The 19,538-nt window shown below is 34.9% G+C and overlaps 2 protein-coding genes across 2 annotated transcripts; both read right to left on the reverse strand.

Moving 5' to 3' along the window:
• Nucleotides 1-543: 543 nt before the first annotated feature.
• LOC120083992 (cysteine proteinase inhibitor 5-like) lies at nucleotides 544-903 on the reverse strand. Its single transcript, XM_039039897.1, has one exon. The coding sequence runs from the start codon at nucleotides 901-903 to the stop codon at nucleotides 544-546; it is 360 nt and encodes a 119-aa protein (XP_038895825.1).
• A 16,446-nt stretch (nucleotides 904-17,349) lies between these two features.
• LOC120083993 (cysteine proteinase inhibitor 5-like) lies at nucleotides 17,350-17,694 on the reverse strand. The gene has a single exon (XM_039039898.1). It carries the CDS (start codon nucleotides 17,692-17,694, stop codon nucleotides 17,350-17,352), a length of 345 nt encoding a protein of 114 aa, XP_038895826.1.
• Between the last annotated feature and the right edge of the window lie 1,844 nt (nucleotides 17,695-19,538).

The raw sequence follows: 19,538 nt of genomic DNA on the forward strand, positions 1-19,538 counted from the left end.
TTCGAGCCGCAACATTTTTTTCCAAATGAAAATATAGTTGAGATTTTAATTTTTTAGCTTTTATTTTTGAAAATTAGTTTATTTCATTCACATTTTTTATAATGATTTACATATTTATTAAATACAATGATTGAATTTTTAGCAAAATTCTAAAAACAAAAACAACTTTTTGAAAGTTATTTTTTTTACTTCTCAAAATTTTGTTTTATTTTTTTAAATAATTGATGAAAAATAGTTAATAAAAGAAAAATTTGAAGGTAAAAATAATGTACATAGATTTAATTTTCAAAAAAAAAAAAAACATAAAATGGTTACCAAACGGACCATACATGTATTTTTTGAGTTCAAAGCCACATAAATTAGTGGGAGGGAATGGAGAGTGAAATCATACACGAAGTAGTATTTATTGCCAATGACAATGTTTATTTAATAAACAAATTAAAATAACACACTATAGAAAGAAAGAAGAAAAAAAAACAGAAGAGGAAGAAGAAGATAAAGAAGTAGCAACACCATAGTTATTGATGAGAAGCAAAAGGAAGCTTAGTTGGAGAGACCATAGAAGTTGATAAGGTGGTTCTTGTTCTCCAAATCAGTGAATATAAGGGTCCCATATATTCTGCTTACAGTTCCCTCAAGAGCCGTTAACTCAAGTTCGTAGTTGGTCCCTGCCACAATTTGTAGTTTTCCACTAATCACTTTTTGAAATTTTAGTTGAGTTTTGGCTTGCTTATTGTGTTCGTCCACTGCAAACTCCCCTAGACTCTGGATGTGTGGATCATCAATGTTCTTTATTGGTTCATAGCTACCGACCAAATCTAACAGTGACCTTGTCGCTGCGACCGATGACAACGATACAACGAAGAGGAGAAGAGAAACCATAAAAAATAGAGACTTAGCCATGGTGATCAAGTTTAAACCTGATGAGTATTTGATGGGTTATTTTTGGAGGAAAAAGTTGGTGGGTATTTATAGGAATAGATAAATGCATATGAATGGAAAGAGGTTACAAGTTTGCCCTTAAATGTTTGGAATATAAATGCACATGAATGGACGGAGATGACAATGCATATAAACATTATTTCTATCCATAAATTTATATGTTTTAATACCCATGACTCTACTATAATATATTTAAAATCTAAGCAAGGCAAGTTTTGAAAACTAAAAAATGTACAATCAATTTGATAACTATTTGATTTTTTGTTTGAAAAAAAAATTAAGTTTATAAACACTACTTTCATCAATTTTTTTTATGGTTTTATTATCTATCTTTCAATGTGTCTCAAAAATCAAGCCTAAGATTTGAATACTAAAAGAAATAGTTTTTAAAAACTAGTTTTTGGAATTTGAAATTTGGTCAAGAATTTGAATGCATAGTTAGAAAAGATGAAAACCATAAGATTCGTTTGATTATCAATTGTCTTTCGTTTTCTATTTCTAAAAACAATCGTGTTTGTAAATTTTAAAATTAAAAGAAACGTTTTAATAGATTGTATTATTTTTAATCAAATAAACAGTAATATGTAATTAACTACTCATACTTATTTTTATTTACTAAGAAACATATAATAAGTAGTTGAATATACAAATATTACATAGTGAGAGGAATCTTCGAAATATTCAAATTATTCGTTTTAGGGCAAAATTGTTATCTTAGATGGTATTTTTTTTAAAGTCTAAGTTATAATAAATACATAAATTCATTAAATTCGTTTATAAAAGTTTATGGATAATATTATAACTTTTAAAAGTATAAGTATTTTTTTTTTATAAAAGTATTATAATTAAAGTATAAAATTAGGGAATCGAACCTCTAACCTTTATAATTTAACATTTTTTAACAAAAGATTGCATGGTTTTTCATCATAAAGTATCTTTTAATTGAGATGTGGATTACTATCCGATTTTTCTTCTTTATAGTTGAGAACGGTTCTTTGAAGACTTCTTTTGTTAAAATCTTGATTTTCTAGATTTGCAAAGTTGTATATAATTTGTTATATTTGCAAAATCTTAAAAAAAAGAATTGCTACCTATTAGGGCATTACCATGATTATTGTTCCATTTTTAGCTCTAACAAAATAGAATTCTTTAAAGGTATCCCAATAAAGTTCATTCTATATATATATTAGCAATCCAAACCTAACTTTTATAAGGTAATAATTATTATCAAGAAACAAAATATTCACTCATGATTTTAGCGTAAATGTTAAACAAATTAATGCATAACAAAATCGATTTTTCAAAATTGCAGAAACAAAAAAGTCAGCCATAAGATTTTTGGTTTTCAAAAATCAAACTCTACTCCGCTTATGCATTTATTTGTTATGTTATCTATTTCTTAAGGGAGTTGTTTGTTTCATAAACATCCTAAATTTTCATCGAATGGACATTTGCATTACCACATTTGTTTTGGAATATCGAAAGATGTCCAGTCATAGATCCCTTGGCATCCTAAAATGCCCTTACGAAGAACATCTCAAGATTTTTGAATACATGAGTTATCCAAATTTTCATGTTGAAAGCTATTTTACTCTTTTGGCCTTCTTTTATATATATAATCACTATATTTTGATATATCGTAGTTGTTATTAATTAGCATGATATTCAAATTTGAATTTCAATTAATATCTATTTTTTAAAAAAATCTTAAATTATTATATATTTTTTTCTTGAGAAAAACAACATATAAAAAGAATATAAATTCTATTAATTAAAAAAAAAAACTCAAATGGATAAAAACGAGTATGTTATATAAGTTTAAATTATATTAAATTAATAATAAATTAATAAATAGTTGTAAGGACATTCTTGGAACATTATGTAAATTTAAGCAAAAATCTTATGAAACAAATACAATTATCAAAATATTCCCACATATTTGTAAAATATTTCTTTAAAAAAAAATATAGTTATCTAAAGATACAACACCTATAATTCCGTGCATCTAAAGATTTTGATTATCTGCATTCCACGAAAAAAAATAAATAATCCCACTATATGCACTGTTTCTCTAAGGGAAAAGTTATGGTTAAAAAAATTGTGAAGAAAAATATACAATTACAATTAAGACTAAAAATAAAATGGTTTAAAGGATCAAATTGGGCAACAGCAACATCATCCCTATGTTCCTTATATGTACTGTTGTCCGTGATGATTGTCACACCACAATGAACTCCATTTCAAAAGAGCCTTGTTGTTTGCTTCACTACAGCAAACTCTGTTGTACATTGAAATGATTGATGAATTTGCTAGTGAGGATATAATGACGATACAGTTTAAGAAAAAAACTGTTAGCAAATAGGAGTGATGAAAATGCCTAACCTTCAAAGAGTAGCAAAGTTGGTGGAGTTGGCAAACATTTTGACAAAAATCTCAACATTCTCAACCATCATGGTTACCACCGATCTTGGATTTAATATCTTACGAGTTTTCTGAATACCAAAATATTATGAGATCAGGAGATTTGACTCATGAGATTAATCGAGATGCACATTATTAGAATTGTGGAAACAAAATTTCATGTAGAAGCACACATGCTTTGATGATATATATATAATTTTGATGGGAGTCAAAATTGAAGATGTACAATTAAGTTTCTAATTTTGACCCAAGTCAAAAGTGAAGGACATAATTAATTGTTGTCATGGTTGATCAAATTGGGCTTGGCCCATTTACCTTAATTTAGGTTTGCAGTATATGATACATATACACCACACACACATATACATATATATACATACATACATATGTTTGTTTACGTGGGAATTGGTGAGGGATGACAAAGTCGAGGCTGCATATCAAAAAGAGGGTACCGCAAATCAATTTAGAAAAAAAAAAAAAGACAGACAACAAATTTGAGCGTGATAGCAGAAGCATTTTTTTTTTTGTTCACTTCGATCACGATAGTGAGTTTATTGAAAAGTACAGTATGCATTTTTCTTCTTGAGTTTTTGATGTTTCTCTTTTATTGTTAATTCCGAGATACCAGATTGTGATATAGGGAATCAAATAGTACGTGTTGGACTATTTAGGGAGAGTTTTACCGATCGTGGACGCCGAGTGTTGGAGTGTTGTGCGCGAACAATCGTATAGCTATGTGCGACGCTAAATGATGCGAAGTGATGCGCTAGACGATGGTGCTACACGATATGCGATGGTGCTACACGATGGGCGTGAGTGCTAGTTGATGGGCGTGATGCGTTAGACGATAGGCGTCAGCGCTACACGATGAGCGATAGTGAGAGCTACGCGATGAGCGACAGCGAGAGTTACGTGATGAGTGGCAGAGAGAGCTATCCGATGGGCGCTGAGCTAAACGATTGAGGCTTGCGTGCGAGTGGACCAATCTGGGCGTTGAGCGTTGACTACTCAGTGTGCGTTAGAGCTGTGTGCTGGGGTAAGGCTGGCTATGCGTTAGTCAAGCTTGTCATGAAATGAGTAGAGCTTGTGTGGGTCAGGCTTTGTAAAGTTGAAAGAGTTAAAGTTGCATTGAGGCTTGAGGCCGAAAGGAGGCCAAGGCACACAACACATGCATTGGAATAGGCTTGCATGAGAACTAAGGTGTGCGTTGAACCTAGTTGAAGTAGGCATTGACAGTAGATGAAGTAATTAGTCTTAATCACCGATTAAGGGGCAACAACTGTCCTAAGCATCGAATTCAGCTCCATCTAAGCTGGAGGTGTCATCCTAGACTTTAATAGTAAACGGTGGGAAGCAGTATAAAAGAGAGGCTAAATTTCAAAAGCTCAGTTTGATCAATTCCTCTGTGAAAATTGAGAGATCTTGATGTCGTTAGAAAGTTCTAAGAGTCTAGTTTCAGAGGTGACACTACCAGAAGAATGTCTCACAGGAATAAGGCTAGAGAAGGGAAAAGGTGACCAGAGGTTCTGTTCAAGGGTGAATCTAGGCCGTCGTTGAAGAATTGAGTCTTTAGGAAGAAACACAAAAATTTTGAAGTTGGAATTTTAAAGTTTGAGACAATTCTAAACACGTTTGTAGAATGAAATTTCTTGAGGTGAGCTCTAGAATTTAAGTTATTAATACAGTAAGACGAATCTGGAATTTTATGAATAAGCAGGTAGCTACTTAGGTTGAGTAAATTGGCAGCTCAAAGTAGATGCTCGGGCAGACTAAGGGCTGAGAACTCTGATGCCTTTGACTTGTTGTTTGGGCTGAAGAAGGCTTGCCTCGAGTCCTGGACGCATAGTAGCCTTTATGGATGACCATGCGTAGTTGAAGGAACACTTCAAACAAGTGTTGGTTGCACAAGTGGGGATGCGTTTGTCACACCCTGCCCCGAGCCCGCACCTCTGAGCCCGAGGAGAGGCGTGATATTAACTGATGCTACTTCGGTTAACTTACTAGTTTCTTTTAATAACCTTACTTATAATAGTAGTGGAAAATATTACATTGTTTTATTAGAAACTAGTTTACAAACTCAAGTTACATTTACATGAAAGACCCTATCCTGATAACCAATCTCATTTAATACTATTTCTAGACTTGTGGCAGACCTTAACCAAAATTGTATCCTAGACTCGTCAACTATCTGCAAGAGAAACACAGAGACAAACCATGAGCTTTACAAAGCTCAGTGAGTGGTAAAACAAATACAAGTCTTTCACAAGCATTATCACGAGGTTCTCATGCGAACCCCCACCATACCATGAAGCTTTCACAAACCCACCTACACACACAGTAGACGGTTAACATATCATAACTAAAATATCAACCTATGTGCACATAGTTCTCCCTTTCATGGGCTCAGAAGCTAGCCCGTCGGCCCTCTGACCATCCCATTTCAAGGTTTCTTTGTCCCACAAGCTCAGACACTAGACTCCTCGGTCCCCTGACCATCCTGTAAGGATTCATTCCGGGCCAGGTTCTAGGTCCTTAGATCCCCTGACTATCCCAATGTCATACATATCTCATAGCATAACCTACAACATATTAATTCACAATATGCTTAAAAGAATAAAGGAAGAAACCACTCACAGTGATTTGTTGAGAACTTTCTTCGCAGTTCAATTGGTTTCCCTTGTTCCACCGTTGGACCCTATTTCAGGTTTAATTTTAAGCTTACATTACTAACTCTTTCGAGCCTTATCTCAAGACATTTTGTTCTTCAAAAATGTGTGAAAGTGTCTTATCTACAATACCTTAAAGTTTCGCCTTGAAATTCCTTGGCGAAAGTTTCGAGTCTCAAGTTTATTCCTCTTGGCTCAACTGTCTCCTCACTGATGAGCACCTCACGGTTTTCCTTGAATTTGTCAGTCTTAGAGTTATAGTTGCATTAAGGCAGCTCTCACACTGAAACTACACTTAATTTAAAAACTTTTGGTTCAAAAATCACCTGATTTGCACGAGTAGTTTGGAAAAACTTCTTGTTTGAAGTTAGCCTATGCGTCTGCCCGTACAACCCTACTCTCTTTGCGCCTTTGCTTGCACTTCTGACCGAGCACTGCTTTCCCTTCTTTGAGTATCTCTTTTTTTTTTTCCCTTTCTTTGTGGTTTTAAGTACTTAACTAATGTGTAGGTTGAAGTGAGGCATTATCCCCCTTTTATAGGCGTTCAACCCTTCTTCTTTGCCCGACACCTCCTCCCTTGATCACATCCAAGTGTTTTCCTTAGCATCTGCCAACTTCCAACCTCCTCCACCTTCTGCTTGAGGTGTCTTCACCTCACACTATCAATGCAACTCTTTCATCAATGCAATCTTAAGTGTCTTCCTCCTCCATAGCCAACACTTTAAGGCTTAACTTTGTATGTCTGCTCATGCACCCACCTCATTTTCTTAAGGCCTAAGACTCCTTCCTAGCAAGCCACATGTCTGGCTAACGTCCTTCATATGTGTTCATCCTTCATATGCGTCCATCCAACTCAATATGCATTCAACTAGGATGATGACCAACACTTCTTTCAATGCATACTACTAGCCTTGTACTATGCGCCCACATGTCCTCGGCTATCCAACGCATAGCATATCACCAACGCATAGTAACCCTTAGGTCAACTTGGTTCTCAACTCAACACTTCAAGGCATAGCTCACCATCGCCTAGGTTCTTGCTAACACATCTCTTATAACCAACGCAACCCACCCCATTATCCTTGTTACCGCAATCCTTAACAACGCAATGGCAAATCACTATGCATCCACCTTAGCTCGTTCCATCGCATAGCTTATACCTTAGCAAGGTCGCCGCACCCATCGTATCAATCGCATCCATCGCCGCATGCCATCGCATCCATCATGTAGCATCACCACATACCATCGCGTAACACTGCCGCGTCCATCGTATCCATCGCATCCATCGTTGCATGCCATCGCATACTACCAACGCATTCCTTCGGCCGCATACACGCACACCATCGGTCGCATACCCTCGGCCGCATACCATAGGCCGCTCCACCGCATGCCCTCGGTCGCACACTCTCGCGTAGCAAGGCCACCGCAAACCACCAACGCATAGCACCACGAACATGTCATCAACGTATATCACTGTTGCATGACATCAATGCATAGCACCTCGCGCATGTCATCAAAACTTAGCACTGTCGCAAGACATCAACGTATAGCATCCCCGTACGACACCAACGCATAGTTCTACCGTATACCATCGACGCACACCTTCGGTCGCACATCGCATAGCATCATCGCATGATGCCAGTGTATGGTGCTGTCATATACCGTCGATGCATACCCCCATCGTCTGCGTGTCATGCATCGCCGCATGCTACCAACGCAACCATCGCATCCACACAGTCGTCGTACCCCATGCATTGTTCTAAACCTTCAAAAACAGTGGCTGCCGCATGCGTTAGTCTTGGCCATACTTCAATCTCTCTCCATGCCTAAGTTAACCTCTCAAAACTTCATGGACAACGCATGACACTATATCAATGCTAGTCCAACACTTAATCACCTTCACCTTAGCTTCCACCGCATGTTATACTTAGCCAAATCTTCACTAATAATGGCTATTTTCAAAGTATTTAAACAAATTCTTTTTTTCACTTAGAAATTTTCCTACTCTTTGTCTTAGGATTTAACTCATCCTTAGTTAATCTCTTTTATTTCTGCTATGGAAGGGAAAATGGATTCCGGGTTTCACAGCGTTTGTGTTGAGAGTTGAGACGCATAGAAAAAGCCAAAGTCTCAAGGAAATTTCTAAGTACTATAGACCTACAGCAAGGTATGCATTTGAGTGAGGGTCTTTTAGGTGAAGGCTAAACACAAGGCTTATTTCAGAGTTAGTCTCAAAAGAGAGACCAATGTTAGTAGCTAAAATATATGCTTCTGTGTCCACAGGATTGACACCAGTGTTAGAAGCATATCGACCTTTGAAGAGTAGTCCTAAAAGTTGTGAAGTGACTAAATATTTACAATGTTTTAAAGAAATCATATTTTAAGAAAGATTATTCTTGTTAAAAATAAAAGAGTAGGGAAAGAGAAATAACAACACAGTTACGTGGAAACCTTAGTACAGGGAGAAGAACCATGATATAGAGACTTTTCTTATTATTTTAAATCTGATACAAACAGAATACATAGGGACACAATGTATAAATAGATAGTAAGAAACCCTACGGGTATGCATAAGTACATAAACGCCCCTAGGTTAATAACCCCATTTTCACCTCCCTCTCTCCCCCACCCCCCCCCCACAAGTTGGAGCATAAATATCGACAAGGCCCAACTTGCTTATACAATAATCAAAGTTTTATCTCAGCAACCCTTTTGTAAATACATCTGCAACTTGTTGATTTGAAGGAATATAAGGGATGCATGTGTTTCCACTGTCCAACCTCTTCTTAATGAAATGTTTGTCAATCTCTATGTGTTTAGTTCTGTCATGTTGAACCGGGTTATTTGCAATATTGATGGCAGCTTTATTGTCACAAAACAATTTCATCAGAAGCTCATTATCTTGCTAGAGATCTGATAACACTTTCTTCAACCAAATTTCTTCACAAATACCCAGACTCATGGCCCTATATTCAGCCTCAGCACTACTTCTAGCAACAACTCCTTGTTTCTTACTTCTCTAGGTGACTAGATTATCCCAGACAAACGTACAGTACCCAGATGTCGATTTTCTATCAACAACAGACCCTTCCCAGTCAGAATCAGTGTAAGCTTCAACAGATCGTTTATCGGTCTTTCTAAATATTAGACCCTTGCCAGGAGTTCCTTTCAGGTACCGAAGGATGCGTTCAACTACTGTCATATGATCTTCACATGGAGCTTTCATAAACTGACTGACAACACCTACAACATACGAAATATCTGGTCTTATGTGAGACAAGTAGATCAACTTCCCGACTAACTGCTGATACCTTTCTTTATTAACAGAAATTCTATCATTTTTATCACTGAGCTTCGCATTTTACTCTACTGGTGTGTCAACAGGTTTACACCAGTCATGTCTGTTTCCTTTAGTAAGTCCAGAGTATATTTTCGTTGAGAGACTGATATACCTTCTTTTGATCGAGCCACTTCCATTCCCAAAAAGTATCTTAGCTTCCCGAGGTCTTTAATTTCAAATTCTTTGGCCATCTCTGTTTTGAGCCTCATGATCTCTGCATAATCATCCTCAGATAAAACAATGTCATCAACGTAGAGAATAAGAACAGCTATCTTCCCTGATGTCGATCTTTTTATAAAAAGAATGTGATCAGAATGCCCCTGAACATACCCCCTGTGCTTTTACAAAAGTTGTGAACCTGTCAAACCAGGCCCTTGGAGACTGTTTCAATCCATATAACGACTTTCTCAATCTACACACCTTGTTTTTTAATTGACTTTCGAACCCAGGAGGAGGACTCATATAGACTTCCTCTTCAAGTTCCCCATTCAAAAAAGCATTTTTAACATCAAGTTGGTGTATGGACCAATCCTTATTTACAGCAACTGACAAGAGCACTCAGATAGTATTAAGTTTGGCCATAGGAGAAAACGTTTCAGAATAATCTACTCCATAGGTTTGCGTAAAGCCCCTTGCAACGAGTCTTGCCTTGTACTGGCCAATTGTCCCATATGACTTGCATTTTATAGTAAACACCCATTTACATCCAACTGTCTTGTGCCCTTCAGGCAGAGCCACCTGTTCTCAAGTTTCATTCTTCTTGAGAGCTCTCATTTCTTCCATAACAGTAAACCGCCATTCAGGTTTTTTCATTGCAACACTTATATCATTGGGAACTATCTCAGTGTCCAAACTAGTAGTGAATGCTTTGAATTCGATTGCCAGATTACTATATGTCATGTAACTATGCATAGAGTATTTAGTACATGAACGAGTTCCTTTCCTCAGAGCTATAGAAAGATCAAGCAATGCATCACGTTCTTTCAATTTTCCAAGCTCCTCACCATGATCGACTATCTGAGTGTCAGAAACTTCAGTAGTATCCTCCACATCATCATTAGCCAGAATCATTTCATTCTCTAGTATCTCCCTTTCTGCCATTCTTTCAGTATTACTACTTCCTTCTCCCTTATCTTGCCTGTATTCATCAGTCTCCATACATACATAAACATCATTAATTTCAAGAATGTACGTACCTGGATCTGATGGGGGGTCTGACTTATGCACTGGAGCCGGCGGTTCTGGCTCGACAGGTGACACTGCTTCCTTCTTGAGATTCTTCCTATAGTAAGTTTTCCAAGGAACTTGGTTGGTAGGAAGGATCAGACTGTCATGCTCAGAACTAGGTTTAGACGAGATATGAATGGGAGCTGACTCTAAGGGGATAGCATAAGAAGACCAGTTAGTCTATTCATTCATGTTCTCCCCCTGAAGATGACTAATAGAGGAAAACGGCCGATCCTCAAGGAAGGTGACATCCATTGAGACATAGTACTTATGAGATGACAAGTGATAACATTTATATCCACGTTGGTGAAGTGGATATTCAACAAAGACACACTTTTAAGCACGATGAGTAAATTTTGTGCAGTTTGGACCATGGGAGTGAACAAAGGCAACACAACCAAAAACCCGAAGAGGAACATCGAAGATTAATTGAGTGGTTGGGAAAGACTCTTTAAACAGTTCTACAGGAGTATGAAGATTAAGAATACGAAAGGGCATTCGATTAATGAGATGGGCAGCAGTGAGAACTGCATCCCCCCACAGGTATGACAGAAGACTGGCACATAACATAAGAGACCGGGCTACTTCAACCAGATGATGATTTTTCTGCTCAGCTACTCCATTTTGTTGTGGAGTGTAAGCACACGAGCTCTGGTGGATAATACCCTTAGAAACAAGAAAAACCCTAAAGAAGGCATTGAAGAATTCTCGCCAATTATCACTTCGTAAAATTCTAATCTTTGTTTTGAACTGAGTTTCGACAGTTATATAAAATTGTTGGAAAATAGATGATACCTCAGATTTGTCAGTGAGGAGGAAGACCCAGGTAAGGCGGGTGTGATCGTCTATAAATGTGACAAACCATCATTTTCCAGTGGAAATGGTAACCGGTGAGGACCCCATACATCACTATGAACAAGGAAAAAAGGACTCAAGGGTTTGTAAGGCTAGGACTGGAAAGAAACACAACTTTGCTTGGCACGAATACATACATCACAATTTAAAGAAGAAGTATTGACATTGCGAAATAAATGCGGAAACAAATACTTCATATATTGAAAATTCGGATGTCCTAAACAGAAATACCACAACATAAAGTCATTTTCAGAAATAGAAAAATTTAACGACAAAAATCCAGTTTGATGATCATCTCTAGAGGAAGCTTCTTCAGAAAGGAATTAGAGTCCCCTATCATGCCGGACAGTACCAATCGTCATCCCTGATTTCAGATCCTGAAACAAAACGGAATCAGGTGAGAAACTTGCCTTACACTTCAAATCCCTTGTCATTTTACTAATAGATAATAAATTATAAGAGATTTTAGGCACATGTAAAGTATCACGCAGAATTAAACCGTCAAACGGAGAGATATGGCCTTTCCCCACAAAAGGGGCAAAAGACCCATCTACAATGCGAATACACTCATTTCCAGCACTTGGGTTATACGACATAAACAATTCTGAAGAATTTATAAGATGATCTGTAGCCCTTGAGTCCACAATCCATGGTTTTTTACCATTTATACTAATAAGGCCGAATGAAGGGAAATTACCTGACTGTGCAACAACACTCACCCCAACCATACTCAAGTTGTTCTTACTGTCAACGGATGACTGCTTCTGAGTCTGTTCATCTACTGAGTCACTTATCAGGGCACGACTAGTATTAGATTTGTCATGAGACTATCGTCGCCTACTGTTTGGAGGTTTCCCGTGCAATTTCCAACACTGGTCCTTTGTGTGCCAGAGCTTCTTACAATGTTCAACACAGGTGGGGGTTTTTTTATCGCCATCAGTACTGGACGACTTTATGACGAAAGAAGCTGTATCAGTTGTAGGAATGGGATTATTCATGGCGCATGACCGATCCTTTTCCAGCCGTATTTCGGAACAGACTTCTCTGAGTGAAGGAGTCAGGCGCTGGCCCAATATTGGACTACGAACATCATTGAATTTAGGATTTAATCCAGCCAAGAACACATAAACACGGTCTGCCTCTTCGATTTCAAGTATTGAGCCTCATCTTGTGCACAGTTCCAAACAATCTCTCGACACAGGTCCATTTCTTGCCACAACATCGATAGTTTTTTAAAATAAGATGTAACATCCATGGATCCTTGTTTGCATTTATGGACCTGTTTATGAAGCGTATATAGTCGAGAGGCATTCTGTCTCTTTGAGTACAAATCTCCGTTGCCTCCCATATATCCTTGGCGGTTGCAGCATATAATAATGGTCTGCCTATTTGAGGTTCCATACTATTCACCAAAACAAAGCGTAACAGCGAGTCTTCTCCTTTCCAGATTCGTTCTTGTGGATCGCCTGGTGCTGGCGTCGGAATCTCCCCTGTCAAGTACCCAAATTTGTGACGACCTTCCAAGGCCATTCGAATTTATTGGGACCAGGAGAAATAATTTTGGCCATTTAATTTTCCCTTACAAGAAATCCTGCATAATTACCCATTAAACCAGATAAATAAGAAACATTTGGCAAAACAGGGAACGAGTTTATCGGGTTCTCTAAATAGACTGGTTGAACTGATTGGGGATTTGCGCCAAACATCATATCCAAATCTGAAATCTGTTGTTGGAGATAAGCCAACTGTTGTCTGACATCGTCTGGGTAATGGGTCAAACCACAAGCGGCTGGAAATGAGGCAGTTACTATCGACTAAAAAGACGTCACCGGCTGGAAAGAGGTCGTTGGCATCTGTGAAGAACCCAGCCGACTGGACGATTCGAGAAGGCAATCGACGACATCTATGAAGAAGGACATTGATCGAACCAATCTGGTGTGGAAAGCCCAATTGCATTCGGCGCTACCCTTTGTAGATCGATCTGACCTGATGCGGAATAGTAAACTGAAGCAAAACCGACTGGTGCAGACGTCTGTGACAGCGCGGCAGACTCCGATGGCACGGAAGGCGACGCCCTGCAACTCGGAATGATCGGATCTGTCTGGTACGGCGGCTCCCACAGATAGTGGCTCTCCGGTGACTACTGTTGGATGGCAGAAAGTAACGCCGGTAGGGCTGCTTGAAAACACTCTTTTACGGCCGCTCGAATAGCCGTCTTCATGTCAAAACCCGAAGTTCCATCAGCAGAAGATGACTGTGCTTGATTCTCTTCCATAACGGCTAGGGTTTCATCGCCTAGCTCTGATGCTATGTTAAAAATAAAAAAGTAGGGAAGAGAATGACAACATAGTTACGTGGAAACCCTAGTATAGAAAGAAAAACCACGATATAGAGACTTTTCTTATTATTTTAATCTGATACACAGAATACATAGGGGACACACTGTATAAATAGACAGTAGGAAACCCTAAGGGTCAGCATAATTACATAAACGTCCCTAGGTTAATAACCCTATTTTCAATAATTCTCATGCTAGTTAGTTTTACAAAGTAGCTTTCCAAGAAAACTATGAGTTATGTTTTAAAACGCATGCCATGTATGAAAGTTTATTGAAAAACTATTTTTGTGTGTTTTAATACACCAAGCATGTGTTAGAGCCTTTAAAGACATGTTTTTATGTGTTTTACTTTACATGCTTTAAAGAGAAAGTCATGGTATGACTAGTATTACTTGAAGCTCGATACTGAGAGACATTTGAGAAGGTATCTGAGCAGGAGTACCTAAAGTATGATAGTATTTAGTTAGAACCACGTGCACATAGGTAGTTAAAGTCTAAGATTGAGCAAAAGGTTTCTCTCTTGACTAAGTCAAAGATTGAGTAAAAGGGTTCTCTTTTGACTAAGTCAGAGATTAAGCAAAAGGGTTCTCTCTTGACTAAGTAGTTGACGTTGGGATTTAATCACAATAGGGTTATTCTCAACTAAGGAATAATTAATGTTTTATGATGAAAACATATTTACATGTTTTATATTTGGAAAATTTTTATATTGCAGTACAATGTTACTATAAAGATTTATATTTCAGTATGATCTCTTTATTGAGACTGATGCATGAGAATCAGTTTTCTTTCTTAAGTCACTCATTGGGCTAGCAAGCTCACCCCGTTTTCAAATGTTTTTATTTTCCCAGGAAGCGGTCAAATCCTCAAAAGGTAGCACTGCATCTGCTCTGCCACCAAAAGACAAGAGTTATTGTAACCCTTCAGCTAGTCGGTTACTATAAATAGTTGTACACATGTTATAGTGGTTCATGTAGGGACTAAGTTTGGGTGTCGGGACTTATGCAACTTGTAATGTAATCTCTGTAAATATCTTGTGTTTATTACTTAATGTTGTTTGGCCATAAAGGCAGCTGTTGTGTTTGAGATTGCATATTGATATCGGATTATTTCCGCTAGAGTTATTAGGTAGTAAGTGTCAGCAGAAGGGTTGATAACTGTTGCAGTTATGTCTCCTTCTAAGCTAAGAGAGTAGTCTAGGAGGGGGTTTGACACCTACAACAATCTCCTCCTCTATCTCAACACAGGGAAGACACAATCACATCCATGATCACTTGAACCTCATCCCAACAAGCTTACTACAAAGCTCAATCTTGCTTTAGGGAAATACTTTAGTCAACATATTTGCACTGTTTTTGCCGGTTAGGACATTCTTTAGATTCAATTTTCTCTTCAATTACATCTCATAGCCAATATTGATTTTGAGGATTGTTGGGCATCTTTCTATGGTTTTATGAGATCTTAATGAATGATCTTGGGATATTTCTAATTTCTTCTTATTTTCCTTTCTTTACTTGAATATCTAGGATGAGCATGTTAAGTAGATTAAACTGACAATTTAATATGCATATACTTGTATGTTTGTTCGCCCACACTAGCACATAGATTTTAGTTATAGTTATAGTTTGATTTTTAGCATTTCTAGGCTTTCCAATAACATGAAAGACAACAAAACTAAAGGGATGGAAATGCGTTACGTTAGATTTTGTTAATTTAATCTAATGTTCTAATATATCTAAGGAATGGAAATACGTTAGGTTAGATTAACTAAGTGAATAGCTGGCTTGTGTGACAATATTTAGTTAATTTAGGGATCGATATGTGTGCTTGTTTTCTATAGGAAGTCTGTCTAGCATTACTAAACAGTCGATTAGGCTCGATGATCAGTTAACTCATGAACTTGATTTGAATGATAAGCCAATGAAATAATCCATAGATAACCCAATAATATCTTAATTGACAAAGGTAATCTTGTGTATCATCTTCTCTCTCTCAATCTATTTTACATTTTTCAATTTAAATTCCTGCATTTAGTTTTCCTGTCAACCAAAACCAAAACTTCCATTTTTACTACTTTCCTAAGATTTATTTACCTCTTGTGGTTCGTCCTGGTCTTGCTACTAAGACTACTGGTTAGTTGAAGTTCTTGATTGGTTTGTTATAAATATTATTTAATTTATTAAAGGCCTCGACAACCTCTTATTTGACACAAAGACTAAAATTGAACAAACTTCAAAGTATAGAGATCAAAATTGTATTTTAACTAAAAATATATTATTGTTGAATTTACTAAAAAAAAGTAATAAAATTATTTTTTTTAATGACAAATAGGCAGCATGCATGTTTGCTTTTAATTAATGGAAACATACATTCAATAAAATTATTGAATTTGAGGACTCACAATAACTCAACGATCAAACTGCATTTTTCTCTACTATAGAATTGTAGATTTAACTTTGATCACTAATTTTGTTAGCATAATGGCTCCATTTCCTATAACAAGTTGTTTTTGGCCTCACAAATTTGACTGATCGAGGGAGAAATAGCAACAATGAACAAAGAAAAATATATATGTATAGCCCTTTCTGTAGTCTACCAATTAACTAAAAACTATCACGTGACAACAAATTTTGACTTTTTTTTATCATGTGATATTGAATAGATTGTAAGGACACATATCATTGTCACAAATTGCTATATATATATATATATATATATATATATATATATATATATATTAAGATTCAATTAACATGAATGTCTACATTCAACCTCAAAGTCTAAGATATGGGGAGAAGTATTTCGATCTTTCAACCTTAGAAAATTGAGTAGTTTTAACTTTTCTTTTTTCTTCCCTTCATTTTTCTTTTAGTTATCCAACTAATTTTTGATTATTTAAATTGTATACAACTTAAGTGTTATGTAATTAATTTATTTGGAATAACATTAATTATTTGAAATTATTATATGTTTACATACATTTGATAGGAATTATTTTGTTGTTTTTTATTTTTTTTTTCTCATCAGAATTTAAGTTTTTGTGTTGGTGAGTAAATAATTATTATTTTAAAATCTTTCTTTAACTAGAAAAAAAATTACTTTTTTTAGTCATCAAATTTGAAGAATCTATGTTTAGTCGTCCTTGAATTTTAAAAACATATTTCTTTTAGTCCTTAAATTTTTAAGAAGAGATAATTTAGTTCTTAAGTTTTCAAATTTTATCTTTTCAATTCCTAAATTTTTTAGAATATGAACCTGAGTGTTTTTAAAATAATTATATGATATTTAAAACTAAAAAATATTTTTAAAATAATTTTAGAGATAAGTGATAATTCCTAAAAATTATTCTAATTCTAAATGTCATGTAATATTATTTATAATAATAATAAAAAATTATTTAAATAACTTTTTAAACTTACTTTTAAAATTTCAAGATAAAAAGTTACTATCAAGGAAAATATTTATTTAATAAACAAAAAAGCACACAATAAAAGAAAAGAAGAAAAATGTAACACATAGTTATTGATGAGAAGCAAAAGGAAGCTTAGTTGGAGAGGCCATTAGAAGTTGATAAGGTGGTTCTTGTTCTCCAAATCAGTGAATATAAGGGTCCCATATATTCTGCTTACAGTTCCCTCAAGAGCCGTTAACTCAAGTTCGTAGTTGGTCCCTGCCACAATTTGTAGTTTTCCACTAATCACTTTTTGAAATTTCAGTTGAGTTTTGGCTTGCTTATTATGTTCGTCCACTGCGAACTTCCCTAGACTCTGGATGTGTGGATCATCAATGTTCTTTATTGGTTCATAGCTACCGACCAAATCTAACAGTGACCTTGTCGTTGCGACCGATGACAACGATTCAACGAAGAGGAGAAGAGAAGCCATGAAAAATAGAGACTTAGCCATGGTAATCAAGTTTAAACCTGATGAGTATTTGATGGGTTATTTTTGGAGGCGAAAGTTGGTGGGTATTTATAGGAATAGATAAATGCATATGAATGGAAAGAGGTTACAAGTTTGCCCTTAAATGTTTGGAATATAAATGCACATGAATGGGAGGAGATTACATGTTTGCCCTAAAATGTGTTTGGAATATCTTAGACCCTATTTAATTACTATTTGGTCTTTTTGTTTTTGGTTGTTAAAAATAAACTTATAAGCACGGTTTGTACCACAACTTTCTATGTTCTATTATCTTTCTATTAATATTTTCAAAAACCAAGTCATGCAAGTGTTGAAAATTTTTTAAAAAAAAAATGGTTTATTTGATAATCTTTAGACTTTTGAAAATTAAACACTACTTCAATCAATTGTACTCGTTATTTTGTTATCTATTCAATGATATTTTGATCAAAAAACTAAGTCAAATTTGAATATTAAAAAATAGTTTTAAAAATATATATTTTATTTTGGACTTTGATTATGAATTCAAGTGTATAACTAGAATAAATGAAATCCATATATTAAATAGGTTGTAACAAAGACAAACACAATTTTTTTTAAAACAAAAAAAAAATGAAAAACTTAATGGTTAAAAACATTTTTTTTTTCTAGAATTTAACTGAGAATTGAAATTCAATGATTTCTTTAACAATTTTAAAAGGGGAGAAAACAAATACATTTAATAAACAAGAGAATTAAAACCAAAATTATTATATCATTAATAATGGATTTTTTTTAATATATATATACATATGTTAAATGATATAATATTAAATTTGTCTTCATCTACAAACTTTAACTTTTGAGTCAATAAGTGATTTAAGATAATATCAGAATAGTCGCCTCAACTAACGATCTAGATGATTTAAAAATATATTATTACAAATGGGAGGACGAATATTCAACATTTAAGTTATGATTATTTTCAAGTTGGCAATAATTAATGATAAAACTTAATGGGAATTTGTTTAAATTGATTTTAATGTGAAGTTGACAAAAAAATAATACATAAAGAAAGATTAGAAGGCTTTTACTACATGGTAAAGTATCTTAATATAATTTTTGTTTGTTTGTTTTTTATTTTTTATTTTTTATTTTTTTTATTTTTTTGAGAATTTTTTGTTCGTTTTTTATAGTTAAGAATCGTTAATTATTTATTTATTTATTTATTTATTAGCAACATTTAAGAATCGTTCTTTGATAGCTCTTTTGTTGGTTATTTTTCATTTTTTTCAATTTGATGTATGGATTGTTTGCAAGTATAGCATCAAATCAGTAATCAAATTAACAAAATCTAAATTTATATTTAAATAAAAGTCTATCAATATCTATCACTATAGATTTATGTAGTTGATAGAATTACACATGTATTGTATATCAGTAACTATCACTCATAAATTTCTATTATTGATGGTTTTGTTCAATCATAGACTTGTTTTGTTGTTAGAGCTATAATGTGTTGAAGTCCATCAATATCTATGATAGATTTTTATTGTTGATAAATTATAGATGTGTTGAACTTTATTGAAGTTTATTAGTTATATATATTTAAGATGTTTAGGGCACTAAGTTAGTTATTCTAGTTAATGGTTATTATAATCAGTGGGTTATAATAGTTATCTATCAACGTCTATCACAACTATAATTCAATTTTACTATTTATGTAAATATTTTTTCTTATTTTTTTATTTTTGAAAATCCCTATTTATCATTGCAAAATATGCTAGATTTGTAAAGTCATATATAATTTGTTATATTTGCAAAATCTAAAAAAGAATTGCTACCCATTATGTCATTACCATGGTTCT

Source organism: Benincasa hispida, chromosome 8 (genome assembly GCF_009727055.1).
Source record: "Benincasa hispida cultivar B227 chromosome 8, ASM972705v1, whole genome shotgun sequence".
Lineage (NCBI taxonomy): Eukaryota > Viridiplantae > Streptophyta > Magnoliopsida > Cucurbitales > Cucurbitaceae > Benincasa > Benincasa hispida.